At 38.4% G+C, this 17,622-nt stretch overlaps 1 protein-coding gene across 1 annotated transcript in view; it reads right to left on the bottom strand.

Annotated features, from left to right (window-relative positions):
- The window catches only part of LOC101697093 (uncharacterized), a 324,259-nt gene that overhangs the window by 94,955 nt on the left and 211,682 nt on the right, over nucleotides 1-17,622 (bottom strand). The window contains exon 3 of the mRNA XM_087182562.1: nucleotides 3,804-4,020. Coding sequence (XP_087038688.1) covers nucleotides 3,804-4,020 — 217 coding nt within the window. The remainder of the gene's footprint in view (nucleotides 1-3,803; nucleotides 4,021-17,622) is intronic.

The following is a 17,622-nucleotide window of genomic DNA, read 5'->3' as shown; positions in this document are numbered from 1 at the left end:
CACTCAAGTTGATTTGTCACAGCAATAGAAAGCTGATTGACACAACTTCTCAATATTATAAACTAAAAGCAAAAGAACGTAGACAAGCCCACTTCACATTTGTAAGGGCTAACCTTGCTTCCATGAAAACTATTTTATGCCAGCTGCATTAAGCTGAAGGAATTTATTTCTTTTAAATTTCTCATAATGAAGTACTTTTATTTTTGCATGCACTTTTAAATACAGGGCCACAACATTACTTTCTAAATATTTCATCTTTATTTCCATGGCAAATTTCAATGACTCAGTCCCTGTCATGTGATGATCACACTTGAATAAAATTAGCTTTGGATTTTGTCAAAGTGTTGATACTTTAATGTTCCATAAAAGAAGAAAGGACTGGCCAATGGACCTGACACCTCATAATGCCCTAACTCTTAGGCACACTCTCATTTGTGACACTCACATTTTCACTTCTGATACACAAATGGGATATTTTGGAGATGGTGACCTCAGCCTGCTCTGTAATGGGATGAGTGGGTTACATGTTAGGAGCCCTGCAGAAGGAAATGACTACATCAACATAAGGAAAAGTTCACGTACACTCTGGGTTTCTTCAGATCCTGAGACATGTAAGATCAGATGTGGCTGTGCCAAAAGCTCAACCAAACGAAATGCCCTCTGAGATATAAATGTTAACAGCATTATCTCCTGAACCAGTGTTTCCCACAGCGGGAAGCCAGCCTCTCTGGGAAAACTCCAATATCCTCCCAGGAAGCCTCAAGCAGTCCAAGACATATCCTTTTTTTTCCTCAGGACTTGCCAAAATCAGACAGTAGGATTCAACAAATATTTCTAAATACTGTATTTAATATATTGTTCCCTGTGAGAATATAAAGTGGAATTTATCCAGCAAGTAAGAAAACAGACTGCCTTCTGTGTGTGATTAGATTAGCCTGCTTGGAGACATGTTTTTCTCAATCTTGTTCTACTTACAAGTCTTATTTTCTATTCTTCTTCTGTTCTAATTTGAAGGGCAAGTGATTTCTTGAATTAGTTATTTTACCACCCTGGCCTTGTCTCAGGAAGAGCAAAGAGTCTTTTCCTCCCCTTTTATGCATCAAACTATCCCAAGGCAATCACTTAATGGCACCGTATCTTTCTTAACAGAAGGGAGGATGGATAGAAAAAGAGGAAAGTGAATATTAAGAACTTTCCCACAAAATCACAGCAGAACAGCAGCAGAGTAACAGATGGGCTAGCTCTCCTAATTCACTGGACAACAGAAACGGAACCAGATCCTAAGTCTGATTTCTCCCTTGCACCAGTAGGAAAGAAGCAAGCCAAGTTCAAGAGCCACAATCATTCCCCCCAGATACACATGTACATGGAAGGCAATGTGGCAAACTGGCACTAACCCAAAACAAATGCTTCCTTTCAAGGATCTTTGCTATTTTTATAACTAAACCCATGAAAAATCTCTTTATTTTGTAACTCTGAAACTTTGCAGGCTGGAATTTTTACATTTCTAATCTTATACCAATAGGATAGGATAAAATGAAAGGTCACTTGGTTCATCCCCCAGATCGCTTTGGGGAAAAAGAGGCTAGACATCAGAAAAGCCTCCTTTGTATGAGTTTCTGGGAGCTTAGAGGAGCATCTCCATGAAAGGTAATCATCTTCATATGAGTCCGAATCTTTCCTGCCCTGCAGTCAGACATTTCCACCTTCAGCATCTGATTTATACCCTCCATTCTCAGCACTCCAGACCATGGGTGCTGGATCCCTCCTTAATCTCCAGCCTTCAAATCCTGCCTGCCTCCCTGAAGGACACCGGCTGAACTTTAAACTGAGACTGGGTTTCAAAGCCAAACGTCCACAGAAGAAGGGTGGATCAAGCTTCCTAGAACACTTGCACGTAAGCTTTGAACTGTCCTTTACAGTTTCGTTAGTCCCATCAAGTCTTCCCAATGATTTCCACATTTGCTCTTGGCTTTCTAGACAACAGAAGTTGTCAATACCTACATGATAAGAAAAGTGTAGCCATGTGAGACAATACAGAGCAGACAAAACATATGTAAAAGTATGAAGTCTATTGTCGGTGCTAAATCTTAGTTTGCACATGCCCATATTATAGTATTTTCATATTAGCATCATTAACTCTTGACTAGTAAAGCTGTATGATACCGAATTAATTCAGCAACCTGCCACAAGGAAAGTACAAGGGCTGACAAATTTTCTGGTGTGTGTTTAAATAAAATTTACTATACTAAACGATACATTGCAATGAACTCCCCTCAAATCACTCCCCGTTGCTTCAAACACACTTATCCCAGTATTCTTGCTGCTTTCTGAAGCAGTTCTGGAAGTTCTCTTTCATGAGTGTCTGTACTAGTTGTGATCAAAATTATGGTGAATGCTGCTGCCCAGTCCCATCCAATGGAAAGGCAGGCTCATAAAAATATTAGGATGTGTCCTTATCAGCCTTATTCACTGGGTCTGACACCATGGGACTTCCGGTTCTTGTCCCAAAGTCAAAATGACTACGAAAGGTAAACATTTTGAGTCAATTCAGGACATCCAGGAAGCTACCGCAGTGCAACTAAAGACACTTCTGAAAGAGGATTTCCAGAACTGCTTCAGAAAGTGCCAAAATGATGGGATAAGTGTGTTCAAAGAATGGAGGAGTATTTTGAGGGGGAATTCATGGCAATGTATCTTTTACTGTAATAAATTTTAAAAACATTCACATATTTTGGGCGCACATCTCATATGTAGCAACATGACAGGGTTTAAACAGTGCCTGGCACACATAGGCACACAAATGCTTGTTGAATTCATCGACCCATCAGATGTCTTTGACATCTTCTGCTAAGGCATTTTCTCCAAAAGAGAAAAGAAAGAATGCTCCTTCCCTTCCCAGTCTTCACAAATATTTCTAGGGTAACACTTATAAGTGTACTTTTAAAATGTTATTTCCATGTTTGACTTTTTCTGTATTCAGTATGCAGATAATACATAAACATTAGGAAATTATTAAGAACAGAAACAAAATAAGGACAAATCACCTAGCCATCATAATAAGCATACTATTTTAAAGCAGCTGCCCAAAGTAGGTTCTCAAACCCAACAGCATGTGCTACTAGCTTTGGGAGACTAATAACTTTGTAAAAGTGAAGATATATATTGCAGTCCTTGGTAAGGTTTCCATCTTTTTTATTTATTAAGAAAAGTCAAGAGTTTTGTGCCAGTTTCCTAAAGCTCCCTCTACAAGACTGGTTCAGACTTGGTATGAGATTAAGCATGTGTTACCAACAACATAAACTTAAGATTTCATGCTTAGAAAGTCTTGGATGTCTGTGTGCTCATGAGCACACATGCACGCACATCTATGTACACACGTTCACATGTGCACACATAATCAGTGTGTCCATGTCCATGCATATTTGACACATCCTTGTGTCTGTATATGCACACTCTAACTTCAGACCTTGCATTTTTCCCATTAGTCTTAGTAAATCAACTAACACAAGTGCTTTCTTGTTTACCATCTTAGAGGAGTGATCCATGAGACAGTCTCACTACAAAGTGTCACAAAAAGAAAAGAAACCATATTTCTTTCAGATTCTTCTCCACTGAACAAGGGAGTGAGGAATCCCTCCCCTGCTTGCTGCTCAGAGCTGCCTGCTCCACGCTAAGAACAACAGCTCAGAGTGGCTCTTTGAGAGTGGGCACAGCCCACATTGCCATCATAACTGCCATCTGTGGGCAACACTAAGGTACACCAGGTCACATGTACCCGTCAGAGAACCTCGCTCATGCACCTGCTTCAACTGTGTGAGTGCAGCGCCTGGGTCCCCCTTGATTGATGTTGGTGTAACGGCTCCATGCTCTCCGGGATGAAGGAAGTGGGCTCTGCTCAAAGCAGTTTGTGGTGCTCTGCACTTCCACTTGCTGTGACCCTGGGACTAGCAATTGCAGAGGTGCACAGCATGCCTGCAGGCTCTCCTCACCCTCTCGAAGGAACCAGAAATGCTGCACCTTAAAAGAAAGCAAAACAAAACAAGAGGCTTTAAAACCAGGAAATAAGCACACAAAGGAAGCATCTGTCTTTTCTGCTCTGAACAACACTTGTGAGTCCATGACCAGGACCACCTCCAGCAGATCAGGGCTTCATTCTTTCCAGGCCTTCTTGGAGGGTTTTAATTTTTCTTGACTAAGCAAATTTGTTCTGTCTAAAATATAACAATATTCATAAAATCATTCTGACCTATAAAAAGAAAGGGAAAATGCCTATTTGAGCACATTTCACAACTGCCAACATAGTCTAAGGTATACCAAGAACAAGTTGCAGTAAACCATGCCTATGTACATAACTTTTCATCTTCTGATTTCTGACATCACACTTCTTATTTTTAAAAAAAATACTTAGGTCAGCAAAGGCAAAACCCCGAAGGGTCTTGGGAACCCCAGAATGAAACCTAGTCTGCCATATATCTTCCCAGATGAAGGATCTGAAAAGGCTCATTGGCTTTGACAACCTCCACTAGGGCTCTCTCTTCTCTCTCCTCTGCTCCTGTGAAATTTGGGGCAATAACACAATTTTTAGGGGAAAAACCAGTAAACACTGATTTGAAAAAAGAAACTCAAACAGAATATATGTGTACATTCTAGCAAAGTATATGCAAAATAATTTACCAACTAGAGGTCCAAAGATATTTGGCATTTTGAACTAGTCCACACACTTTGTTGGAGAATCTGGAAAAGTTCTACCAAAAACATAATGCTGTAAAACCTTAGAATGTGAGTAATTTGTTTTGTGCATGGTCTGTAAGATGAGCAAACATTTCTAATAGATTTTAACTTTAGAAACAAGCAATGTCTTGCAATAGGAGTAGTAGAATAGTATATGACGCTGAATGCCTCGTGATCATAACTGAGCCAATGGTTCCTCTTCTCTGCTCTCTCTCCCCCTCCCTCTCTCCCCTCCCCCTCCTTCTCTCCCTCTCCCTCTCTGGGATTGTGGGTGATCATCTCCCAAACAGCAAGAGATTATGGAAGAGATTTCATCTGCAGAGGTGGTGGAAAAGAAGGCCGAGGAATCTCTCACTTCAAGTGAGATTAGAGAGATGTGTAAAATGTGAGAAACAGCGCAAAATTTTGTAGAAAAGTACAGTATCATTTGAATAAATCTGTAGCAATATAGGAATGAATCTGTTTAATGACAACGCAATGTCACATTTCCACGAAATCCTCAAAAGGAGGCAAAAGAAAGTGTCATTGGATAGGTTCCTTGTTAAAGTTGCACAAAAGAAAAAGATTACATTGAGCCAGCAGATAGCAGTAATTCTGATAGTGACAGTGAGAGCCATCCTACATAATAACGCTCCTCTCTCTTGTCTCTCTCACAGAAGCCATGAAGGTTTTCAAAGGTAAATGCAGATTAATTTGTTTATTTTTATTTATATTTCTATTTTCTTTATTATTTTATATTATCTTTCAGTATTGCAATCATTTTATATGAATATTTTTGGGTTGTGGAATGAATCATCAGAGTTTCCATTTCTTACAGGGAAATTCACTTTGATATACAAGTCCTTTGGATTACAATCATGTTTCTGGAACAAATTATGCTCACAACACAAGGTTTTACTGTAATTTTATTCAGTTCCATGTGAAATTATTAGTTTTGCACAATTAAAATGCTGACAATTCCAAGGGATCATCCTGAAGTCATCCTTAAATGTAAACATCCCTCAGTATTTCCAGTGAGTAGGCCGGAAGGTTTAGAACTTACAGAGAATCTTTGTTTTCTTATGCTGCACTATTACTAATGATCTTCTCTCTTTTATTATGCACCTCCTTTGCTCAGGTGAGCAATACCAGGTGAGCCAGGAATGGGAAGATACCTTGAACACTCCTGTAACCAGAGCAAGGGTAGACTCAATTTATGAATGGGTGTAACTTCATTCATAACATTTGAAAAACTACATAAACATTTAAACACTATGTTTTCTCTTTTCCTGTCTTTCTTTCTAAGAAGGATTTTCTACCCTCATGTTGAGATTTACTCACTTGAATTAGGTTTAAGGAAATATTTAAAAATAAAATTGCTTACCTATAAAATCTGGTTCAATTTGGGAACTCTGTAACAGCCAATCACAGAATATGTTTCACCTTTTACATCTATTTTCTCACACTGATCTCAGGGCTGCTTGAACATTTTTCTAGCCATTTCACTTTCTTCCAAAAAAGCATTTCCCTAGACAAACAAGAGTTTCCTAGTCATTTTCAGAAGGACAGGAAGAAAATACTGCACTGTTGTCTATATTTTACCATTTTGCAACAAGAGTATGCATTCGAGTGTAATATCCACATCTAAAGAAAACTCATCTTTGCAGGAAGCAAAAACATAGGTGGAAAACTGTGTGTTCCTTAACCATGTATATAATAACCAGGAAGCCCCTGCTCCCAGCCAGGGTGGCATCTACGTGTGTGCTGGAAGATCAGACATTAGAGAGAAAAAAGGTGCCAACTGAATGTAATAATGTAGAAAAACTCCTTTGAAATTCAAAAAGTCTACATGGAAAGATAGCTGATACACCTTCAAAGCAGCATCGTGAGCCTAACAAAAACTAAAATTAATTCCAAACTTCAAGAAAATATAATAATTTATGTTTTACTCCCATTTCAATACCCACCTTCCAGGAGGACTGTAACTATCCTGAGCCCACAGGGTTATCACTGACCTGACTTTAATTGTGACTGGGATGGTGTGGGAATGAGCGAGGGAACAGAAACTATAAGAGTTTAGAGCTAAAATCACAAAGCCCTGCCACAGGTAAACAAAAACTACGAGTCTACTTAATGTAAACTGAATTATAAGATTTTTCTTCTCTTCAATTTATGCTACTCTTAAGATACCAATTTCGGCAGGATAATTCCTTTCGAAAATATTTTATACTGCATGACAAACACAGAAATGTGAGAAAACCCCACACATCTCCATCATTGTCCAAATTAAAGAAGCTCTGATCACATTTTACAATATGGTGCATGTGACACTTAAGGCTTGAGCAACTAAAAATTATAACAGCAAATGTGTGCGTAGACCCCCTCCGATACGCACATGGCTTTGTTTTAGAAATGTCAAATTTGCTGTCTCACTTAATACTCATTTGTACCTTCTCATTTTACACATGACAAACCTGAGGCTCAGAAAGCAAAGGAAGTTTCCCAAATGGATAAAGCAAGCAGTGAGGCTAAGATTCAAATTCAACCATTCCTAATCCCAAAGCCTCTACCTTCTCTCTCCTGGACTTCTGCATAGGCCAATCTGAGAAGCAACTGTGAGAATGTGAGGTGAAACTCTGGTGAACTGAAAAGCCCCTTGGGAGACAGCGCAGTTTCAGTGAAGACAGAGCTTCTGGCTTCTTTGGAAAAATTGAGCAGATTTTTAAATAAAGACTTTAAAATACCGGGAACTAGTTGTTTGAAAGCACATGCATGCATACACATATATAATAAACACCCCTCCTTAAATGGGCAAGCACAATGTATCTGAAGGACAGATCAGAGCCATCAGTTAATGTTATCTGCCCTACCCTACTGTTTCCCATTTATTATATTACCAGGAAGCCACGCTGTCATCTAAACGTTCCAGTGGCACTATTATTACGCTAGGGTTACATACACTGTACAAAGCCAAATTCTCTGTAAAATAACAAATAGTTTGGTTGGACCGAAGAGAGCCACACATTTTATTTTAGCAGCAAAAGCATCTATTTGATCACTTATTTGTTATCCGCAAATAAACAATAAAATACCATCTCAGCCCTGAAGCAGTCCAGCCTATAGCAGTAACAGCAGTCCCTGAAGTCAATTAATCCATGCTTTTCCACATCCACAAACTAGCAAAAATTTCTGAAAGGTAAATCACAAAAATAAAAACCACCTGCAGGAACCACTATCCCTATAACCTTTCTTGTCCCTCTTTCCCCTTCAAGTTTGATGATTTGGCAGTTCTGGAACTCTTCCGAGAGGCGTCAAGACTCACTGCCAGCCCCAGCTGTTCCAAGCTCAGCCCAATCTGTTCCATAGAGTTGGTTGTATTATAACAATAATGTGACTACAGTTCTCCTTTATTTGCTGCAAAGATCGTTAACTATCCCTCAGAGAGACAGAGTATTAAAAAGTGCCTGAGGCATAGTAAATGGAAATTCCTCTGTAACATAGTTCAAAAAAGATATGATGATGCCAAAAAAAAAAGCTACCTGGTGGTTTCTATAATCAGAGAAAGGGAAAGAAACAAGGGCAGGAGGGATGGAAAATCAGAAAAAGAAAAAAAACCCCAGCAGCAACAACAACAACAAAAACCGAATGTGCCTGGCAAGCATGTATAGTCATGTAAGGAGAGAATAGAGAGGAAAAACAGAAAGAAAATTTGAAATAAAGACAAAAGAACATTTAATGTGAAGTCACAGTAGTGACATGATTCAACTTGTCTGGCAGCTCAAACATTCTACTACAGAGGTATAAGTAAATTTGAAGAGAGACTAAGAACGGAGAGAATGAATTACAATCCTATACAGGAAGCATGCAATATTTCTAGACAATTTTTAGTTATTATATGAGACAGTGGATTCAATGAAACGTGTATTTAAATCATGTATCTAACTTCTCATTCATAAAAGTGAATTATAGTGTAGAGTGGGTGTGTTTCTTCACTTAATTCATGCATTCAGTTATTAAAGTCTTAACATGAGTCTCAGGTTAATCTTTTTCTCCACCCTGCCCCAATAAAGTAACATTGTGAAAGCTCCCTATGATCAGAAGCTCCCCTTCATAGAGGGTTCTTGGGGGTTATGAAGTTCATAACAATAGCATCAAAGTCAACACTTGTTCTAAGTTAACAATTGTGAATTAATCTAAACCAAATTCTAGTCAAAGATGAATAGAGAACTGAAAGCTAAATGGGAACTCTACTGGCATATTGCATCTCCTTAGGATTTATTTTCTTTGAAACTGCACAGGTAATAAAGTACTATACAATGAAAATAAAAACAATGGCTCTGTAGTCTTCATCTTCACTATTTTCTTTTCCTTCTTCAGTTCAATCAATCTCTCCCACAGTGGTTCTCAACTGGAGAACAGAACTGTACACGGTACATGTTTGGTTGCCACAGCTGGGGATGAGCATCCAGAAGATGGAGGCCAGGGGTATAACTAAACATTCTACAAAGTACAGAACAGCCCCCCACCACACAGAATTATTCAGCCCAACATGTCAAGAGTGCAGAGGCTGAGCAATAATTAAACTCCCCCTTTCTGACATTCAATATGATTTTAGAAGTCACAGAGCAGAAGGGGATTCTAACTCACATCTTGCTATCATTGAAATTCCTTCTCTCCACATAGTAACAACATTTAACATAAGTGAAAAGAAAGGCAAAGGGCAGAATTTAAAACTAATATAGAATCACAATAGAACCTTAGTAAATCCTATTATAGCATCAAGCTTTGCATAAAGTTTCAACTGGTGATTTAATTATTGAAATGTCCAAAAAGAGAAGAAAAAAACTGGAATCTGATTTAATTCAGCTAGGAGGGTGCTTTAAATTTATGAACCCAAAGACTGCAACATGAACTTGTTATACAGAAGAAAAAACAACCTCGGCCACCTCTTCCAAAGGCACATGCACATACACACGCACATAGACTAAAACTAGAGGCTTTCTGATGAAGCAAACTGACTCTAGGTAAAAAGACTTGCAAATCCTATATTGGCTTGAAATAAAAGAAACTCACCTGAGGGGTGGAGAGGAGGCAGTTGGGATTTAACTCTTTCCTAAAAGAGGAGAGACAAGCGCCCAACCACACCTGGAGGTTAATTACCAGGTCTTTGATGTATTCATCTACCCTCAGCCCAAGAGCCTGGTGTACTCATCCCAACATTTACAGTGCTTGGTAAAAAATAATTTGCTATGAGGTAATTTGGTGTAAGCTCAGGTCATGTCCCAATCTTGCCAAATAAACAGAACTGCCAAGGATCCCTTCCTGCTGCTTTAGCCTGCAGATTGATGAGGCTGCTCATCTAGGCTCCCTGCTTGCCCTTGCATCCCCCACCACACCCGCTTGCTTCCTCTGGGTATTAAGTGTATGTGGCAGGCTATACAGGAAGACTACACACTCAAGCTCTTGGGCTTTTCTGGATTTCTCTTGGCAGTCACACTTGGACTCCACAGCTCCTGGGAAGGAAGAAGAAAGAAGGAGCCATCTGCAACAGGGGATAGAGCTGCGACTTCTCAGCCTGAGGAGAACATGTCCTGCCCTGTTGGGATGGGGAAACGGTGTTTGAAGTCTAGCCCAGGCCTCCCCTGCTGGGGACCATCCACCAGCTACTGTGCCCTGCCAGGGCAGATTTCGACTCTAGCTAACAGACACATAATGGCGAAGGTTCATTCAGGGACTGGGTATTGAATGCATACCATACACAAAGGTCCCACAAGCAAGGAGAATGCACTGGGGACAGGGTAAGATGTGTCCTTGGAGCAGAAGCAAATATTCAAAAAGAATCCGAACAAATGTCTTTTAGCTAAATGTTCCTTCTTATGTGACTAGAACATAAACTACCAATTTGGTGACTTAATTTATGAAACTGTCCATGTGTGATCCGAAAGAAAATCAAGTACTTACTTTTGCTACAATCCTACCCTCTAGATCTAACCCAAAGCTGCTTTTTAAAACAACTCTTGGCAGAATCTGTCACCTATCTTAATGGAGATAACACTGAGTTATTAATTTCTAGTTTAAAAAAGAAAAAGAAAATACTGAGGGCAGGAGGATTGGATCATTTTTATTATAACCAGGTCAATTAAGGGAACTTTTACTTGCCAATATATTTATGCCCACTGGAATGCATTAAAAAACCAAAACCCAGTCCAATTTAACCCCAGAAGGAAAACATGCAGAAAACAGAGGTATCCAGCAAAGGACACTGGGAGTACTTTCGGGTCTGGGCAGAATTCTGGAAATTACTAAATCTGCCGAAGATGTTATGTTGAAGAACTCTCATCCTGGATATAATTATATTAAAACTCCTGAAGATTTCTTCCCTGAAAGCACTACCCTTGGATCAAAAGGGGTCAGGGTAAAAAGGAAAAATGGATGAGGCTAAAAGATGATGGAGAGGAACGAGGAAAAAGACTTTCAAAAACTGCACGCCCCCCCCCCCAGCAGCATTTATTTGGTACAATGAAGAATCATTCACATACTTTTTTATCCATAAAACTAAATTCACTCATTATGTCACACAACCTTGTTTATTAGGTTGATTCAATAAATTATAAATCACAGAATGAATTATATTGCAAGATGTGGATTCTTGTTGCACGCCAAGAATAATGTATTTTCTCCTCAAGTGCACTGTCCTGGAATAAGTATGAAGTTGATAATAATACCTTCAAATTATCTTCCATTGTCTCTGAATCAGGACATGGTGAACAGTGTACTCAAATGCACCTCTAACTGTGCATTTATTTGTGTATTTATGTATTCATGTAGTGTTTTGGCACCGTGCTCTTTAGTTTACACAATCATGTTGTTACACCTGTCTAGTTTACTACGCCATTAGGGAACAAAATTAAGTTAACTACAGTAACTAGCATCAGAGAAATTTTATTTTAAAATATTCTTTTCTGACTAAACATGGTGGGCTCTACATGTCTGTGAGTCTTGCTGAAGAATGTAAGCGAGCTATCAGCTGATATTGTCAATTACTGTCCTCATGTGGTTTATTTGTGATTCACAACAGGAAAATTATTTTCATCATGATCATGGATAAGTCTGCTGAATTTTATGGAATATAATTGAAGAAACAGTAAGTCAAAACATATAAAACACTCCTCAAATTTAGCCTAGTTATCTGCAAAGTCTCTTCCAGGTACCAGCTATTTAACATCATGTCAGCCAGCTTTATGAGTTTCCCAGGAATCATAAGTTATTTAAATACAAACATATGTTGTCCAGGTACAAAAGTCCAAATTAGCAACTTCAGGTACTAACCTGAAGTAGAGTCCCCACATTGTGTTGTCATGCTCACCAAAGATGACTCACAAAAAAAGCTGAAAAAGCATTGATATGGGCTTTTAGGTAATATAATAGCAGAAAAATACATTTTCCTGAGGAAAAAAAAATGAAAATGACATAGAAACAAATGGCGGAAATCTTTACACTTTGCTGGGTCATAGTAGGCAGGCTATATTGTCCCTACTCCCTCTGTAGAAGCAAAGCCTGATATGAAAAAATCTACTCCAAATTCAACTCTATCAAGGTAACCAGGAAGAAGCTGAAGCAGGAGGGAGGAGGAATAGGAAGGAAAGAGAGAAGGAGGAGGGTGGGAGGTGGAGGGAGAAGCAGCAGCCAACACTTTCCAATTCTATCCAATAATGAATAGGGGTTGGGATGAGGGATGAGGGACCCAGGATGTCAGGGACAGCTCTTTTGCAGCGAAACTAAGCTGGCAATGGGCTTCAGCTTCTCAGTCTGTGCTGATAACTATTCGCATCCTTATAGCATTCTGGCCTGGCTGTTTCCCTACACCTTTATCCCTCCAACCCCACAATTCATCCTTTAAAAGACTTAGCTCAAATATCTGCTCAAATTTACCACAATTACATCCTCCCTTCTTTGTGCAAATGCAGAGCTTTGCAATCTATTAGTATAGCACTTCTTAACCTGCTTCGTGACAAACTAGGGACAGGACAATTTCTCCCACCAGAATGCAAACACCTTGAAGACATACAAAGTGTCTCATCCATCTTTTATCCCTAAAGTCTAGTCAAGGGTCTAACACAGCAAAGGTGTTTGGTAAACATCTGTTGAGTGTGAGTGAAGCATTCAAGTTATGCCAAAACTAAAGGAAAAGGTCTAGAATGAAAAGAATCTCATTTGCTTATTTTCTTCCCGCAATCATTATACTTAAAAGGGTTCTAAAGATAGACTATCATTAAATATAAAGGAAAATATATTTTCAAACAGAAAAAGGTAAACAGCCTCATGTACTTTGTCATGAGAACCATGGACATTATAAATCACAGTCATGAAACTCCAGTCCTTTGTAACTACATGGCATTTCCTTTAGTTCAGCTCTTTCATCTTTTTCAGGATTTTTTTAATCACCAGTGGTTCAAGCTGAAGATCAAAAAGACACAGGACACCCATGTTCATAGACATAAAACCTCACACTTTTTCCAAACATTCAGGATCACTATGCCCAGCTAAAACTGAATTCCTGGAAGGATTCCCAGGGAGGGCTTTCTCTAAACATTCTAAATGATTAAAATCCTCTCTCACCCTCTAACTATGCCTTGAGTTATATTTTACAACTACTGTCCTAAAAAAATGCTCACTACTTACAATTAATGAAAAAATATAAGCTTGGAAATAAATACACACACATGAAAATATTTCCTAAGTCAGCTGAGGCCAAAGTCAAAGTTTTCAGGGAGCCACAAGTCATTAAGTCATCAGGCTCCAAAGAAGCATTGCAGAGCCTCTGAGGAGCCAGAAGGTCTGGATTTCAACCCACACAAGCTTTGGGACTCTGTCAAGAGCTGAGTTCTCGTAGGCCTTAGCCTCTTTGGTGGGAACTGAAAACTCGTAGTGCCCACCCAACAGAGGCACTGTGTGGAGTGAAGTTAATGAGTATATGTAGTGTGATTAAGTATGTAATAATGATTAGTCACAGCTGTAGGGTCATCTGCACATGTTCCTGTCTTCTGAATTATTTCAGAACATTTCTGAATATAAGAAACAAACCTTCCTGAATCATAGCTGCCATGAAGTTGTTGCCATCCTGGGCATAGAAGACAGCATAGAAACTTGATCTGAGAATATAGATGCCTCTTGACTTCTGATAGAGTTCCAGCTCAATAAACCTACTGTAAAATACAAGTTGAAAACACATTTTCCTAAGCTATGGAACATCATAGCTCAGAACACAGGACACCATGAGATATCAGTTCTTATAATCACATGGTTGACTAGGACTGTCATATTGGTAACCCAGGACAAGATCAATATTCAAGATGTGAATTATGGTTTCTGCTGAATACATATAGCTTTTGCACTATGCCATATATACATATATATGAGATATATATTATATGGTATATATGATATATATGATATATGTATATATATTTCATTCCTATAAGATATTAGTCTCCAACCTTCTTGGTACCAGTGGCCAGATTTGTAGAAAACAATTTTTCTATGGGGGGGATAGTTTCAGGATTAAATTTTCATAAATAATGTTCAGCCTAGGTCCTTTACATTAGTGTTCTCCCAACTATGAGAATCTAATATGGGCACTGATCTAAGAGGAAGTGGAGCATTGGTGGTGATGCCAGCAATGGGGAGCAGCTGTAATTATGGTAAAACTTAAATAAAATGCTTATGACATAATCTGATATACAGATAATCTATATTTTCTTGTATTTATATTAAAACTTATATTTCTCTCGATTTCTGTCAGAATCTGTGAGTTTTCTGTGTTTCACTTCGGTTTTCCAAGAATCTCTGGTAACTTTCTTTTCCTTTCTGAAAAAATGCTTAAAAAAAGCAAAACAATTTTTTGTTTACAAACAAACAACAACGAAACCCAAACATCCCTAATGGATAATTGCTCTATTTCATTAAAAGAAGAAATCTGCTGTATAAGTAAGTGAGGAGACCGAAAGAGAGTGGACAGTTTCTACAAAAGTACACAGAGAAGACTGTTCAGTATACACATTAGTATCGGGTTAGCTCTCAAGAAAGAATAGTGAGCTCTCTCCCCTAAATTTGGATTTAGCATACAAAGGAAAATAAAAATATAATATGATGTTCATTTTTCATTTCGAAAACAGATGGTTTGCAGTCTGAGAACACTGAATTTTATATCCTCCTAGATAGCTCTGCAGGATTAGATTAAGATCAAAAATATAATACAGAGCACACATAAATCATCCAATAAAAACCAGATTTTATGTTCGTAACTAAGCAGCATTTGAAATTAAAGAACGGACACAAACTTTGAAAGGATTAGTATGTAGCCCTTTTTATCTACTAACCTCAAAATAATCTAATTATTTATATGCTAAACCTATTATTAAAATTATCTTTGTTTGTGGTCAAAGTGCTTTCATATTAGATAAGAAGGAAAGAATTTAGCACCTAAATAGATGAGGAAGAAAGGGAATACTACTAATTAAATCCCAAGGAGCCTAATGTTTATGCACTACACATCCAAATTAGCCACAATAAGTTGTTCAAAGAATAAATCCAGATTTTTGACCCTTGAAGACACTCAATCACGTGGTATCACAGATGAAAATAAAAAGGTCAACATGTTTCTTGCATTTTTTACCCTGTAGGAGAGTAAAGGTCAGAGAGGTGATATGATTTGAGGAAGGTGACAGTAGGATTAAGCACTAGGATTTAAACCCGAATGTTCTAAATCCAGTGTCTCCCCTTCCCACCACCCTCTGCCTCCTGTAGCATGTGCTTCCCACAGAGAAGAGGGGTGGAGGCTACTGATAAGAAGGATCGGACCCCACTGGTGAATTCATTGAGTCTTTGCCTTCCATCTTTAGGTAAATGGAGACATTACAGAAGAAAAAGATATGTCAGAGAACAACAGAATACCCTCTGTAACAGACCAATAAAATTTAGGAAAATAACGGGAATTTTTGTCTCTTGCCAGACTTTCTTTGATTACCAAGTTCAGACTGTTCCATGTAAAGTTTATCAACAAGTCATTCCATCCAACCCTCCAAACTTTTGATGATGTGTACTATTAATGACGATCTCCTACATCCAGATACCATTTCTCCCCTCCAAAACTCCTTACTTTCCAAGATAAACTTCTATGTGATCCACTATGTACACAAAAAGGCAAATGTGATCATATTGATATTTATAGTTTTGTTAGAAAAATGGATGGTACTTAGATACAGTCAACAACAACCACAAAAACATGTTCTTGAATAACCTGGTTTATTCATGGATGCAGGTACTCATGGATTCCTCTACTTGTGTAGAGACCCTCTACAGAAATAAACTATTTCAGGTGCGAGACAATAATGAGGGTTAAAGAAAAGATATAAGAAGTAAAGAAACACTTTCCTATTCCTCAATACAAAGCACTCATTTAAAAGATATGTGCCCAGCAAACAGTTTGGATCAGACAAAATGTAAAGGAAAAAGGTCCCATGTGATGGTATATATAAAGTAATATAAAAATGACTCACTCCAGAAGTGGTGTTTATGTTAAAAAGTATACGACATTATAAATAGCTTTCATTCAGCTGCTTCAGTACAATGCAAAGCTCATACCTTAAAGTGCTCCATGGATGGTTCTTCAGAAGCCAATTACAAGTTCACAAATATGTTTGTTTTCAAACAAGAACAAGGACAGTCTGGCTCATTGTTCATCTTTCTGAGAAACAGGCTTTCACATAAGTCTTTCTAAGGCAATACTCCTATCTTCCAACTATGGTGCTGTTAGATATCATAAGCACCTACATATTTTTCTCTAAAAAAAAATCCGTAAATTATCAACAGAGGCTTAAGTTGAAGAGAAGCATCTGCACACTTACTAAGTTTGAGAGGTAGACGTTAGAAGGGCAATTAAAATTCTCTTGGTCTCCCAAGAGTATCTAAATATGTTGATTCCATTTTTAAAGTTTCCAAAAGAAGTGATTCCGAAAGCATTATCTAGCCTTCAACTCATCTCAGTAGACTTTTTAGTTACACAGGCTCTTCTTTCCAAAGACCCAAAAAAAGATATGATACGAAGTCCTCTTTACCTCAGTTTCTTCAGTTGCTTTTATGAGAAAACTCCTCTCGTGGGTGGGTAGACTAGTCAGTGGTGGAAAACTCTGTGCTTTCAGTGTTGAGCGTGCTAATGGAAATGACCAGGCTTGAATAACACAGAATATTCTTTGTGTGACACAAGATACAAATACAATAATCCCTAATCAAGCAACTGAAGTACAGACAGATGCAATGGACTTAAAAGACACAAATTACAATGCTGAGAGGTTTCAGGACAAGTCAGTCCAAAATCTTATTTCATGAATAAGGATGTGAAGTCCACAGAAATCACATTACTGCACAATATTTATGATGCCACTTAGTAGGAAAGCCAACACTAGAACTTTAATTTTGATATCTGACTCAATGTTTTATTATGTTACTGGAATACATTTTTATACTATGCCTACCATTTTTACTCAGAACATTAATTCTTCCCTTTCTCCTGGTTGAATGTTAGTAACTTATTTTCAGAATGCAACAAGAACCCTGCTATTGCCAAGTTTGTGCTCAGGGATGGTCCAGGGATAGATCAAGAAGAGATGTGAGCATTGGTTTTGTACCTGACTGAGGTTGCAGGGAGCAAGGCCAAGTGCATGTTACCAGTGACATACACACAGACAAGAACAGGTGACTCTGCAATGCTGGTTTGAACATAAGGCTGAGAAAGCAATGAGATGCTCAACTCACTACCCACAAGTTAAGGGAGGAAAGGTTTATTTGGATCACAGTTTGTAGAGGTTTCAGTCCATCGTCTGATGGCTCCAAGGCAGGGCACCATGGCAG

Source organism: Heterocephalus glaber, unplaced genomic scaffold (genome assembly GCF_053883595.1).
Source record: "Heterocephalus glaber isolate CG9 unplaced genomic scaffold, H.glaber_assembly_v1.0 deba00001472, whole genome shotgun sequence".
Lineage (NCBI taxonomy): Eukaryota > Metazoa > Chordata > Mammalia > Rodentia > Bathyergidae > Heterocephalus > Heterocephalus glaber.
This window is presented reverse-complemented; position numbering and strand designations above follow the sequence as displayed.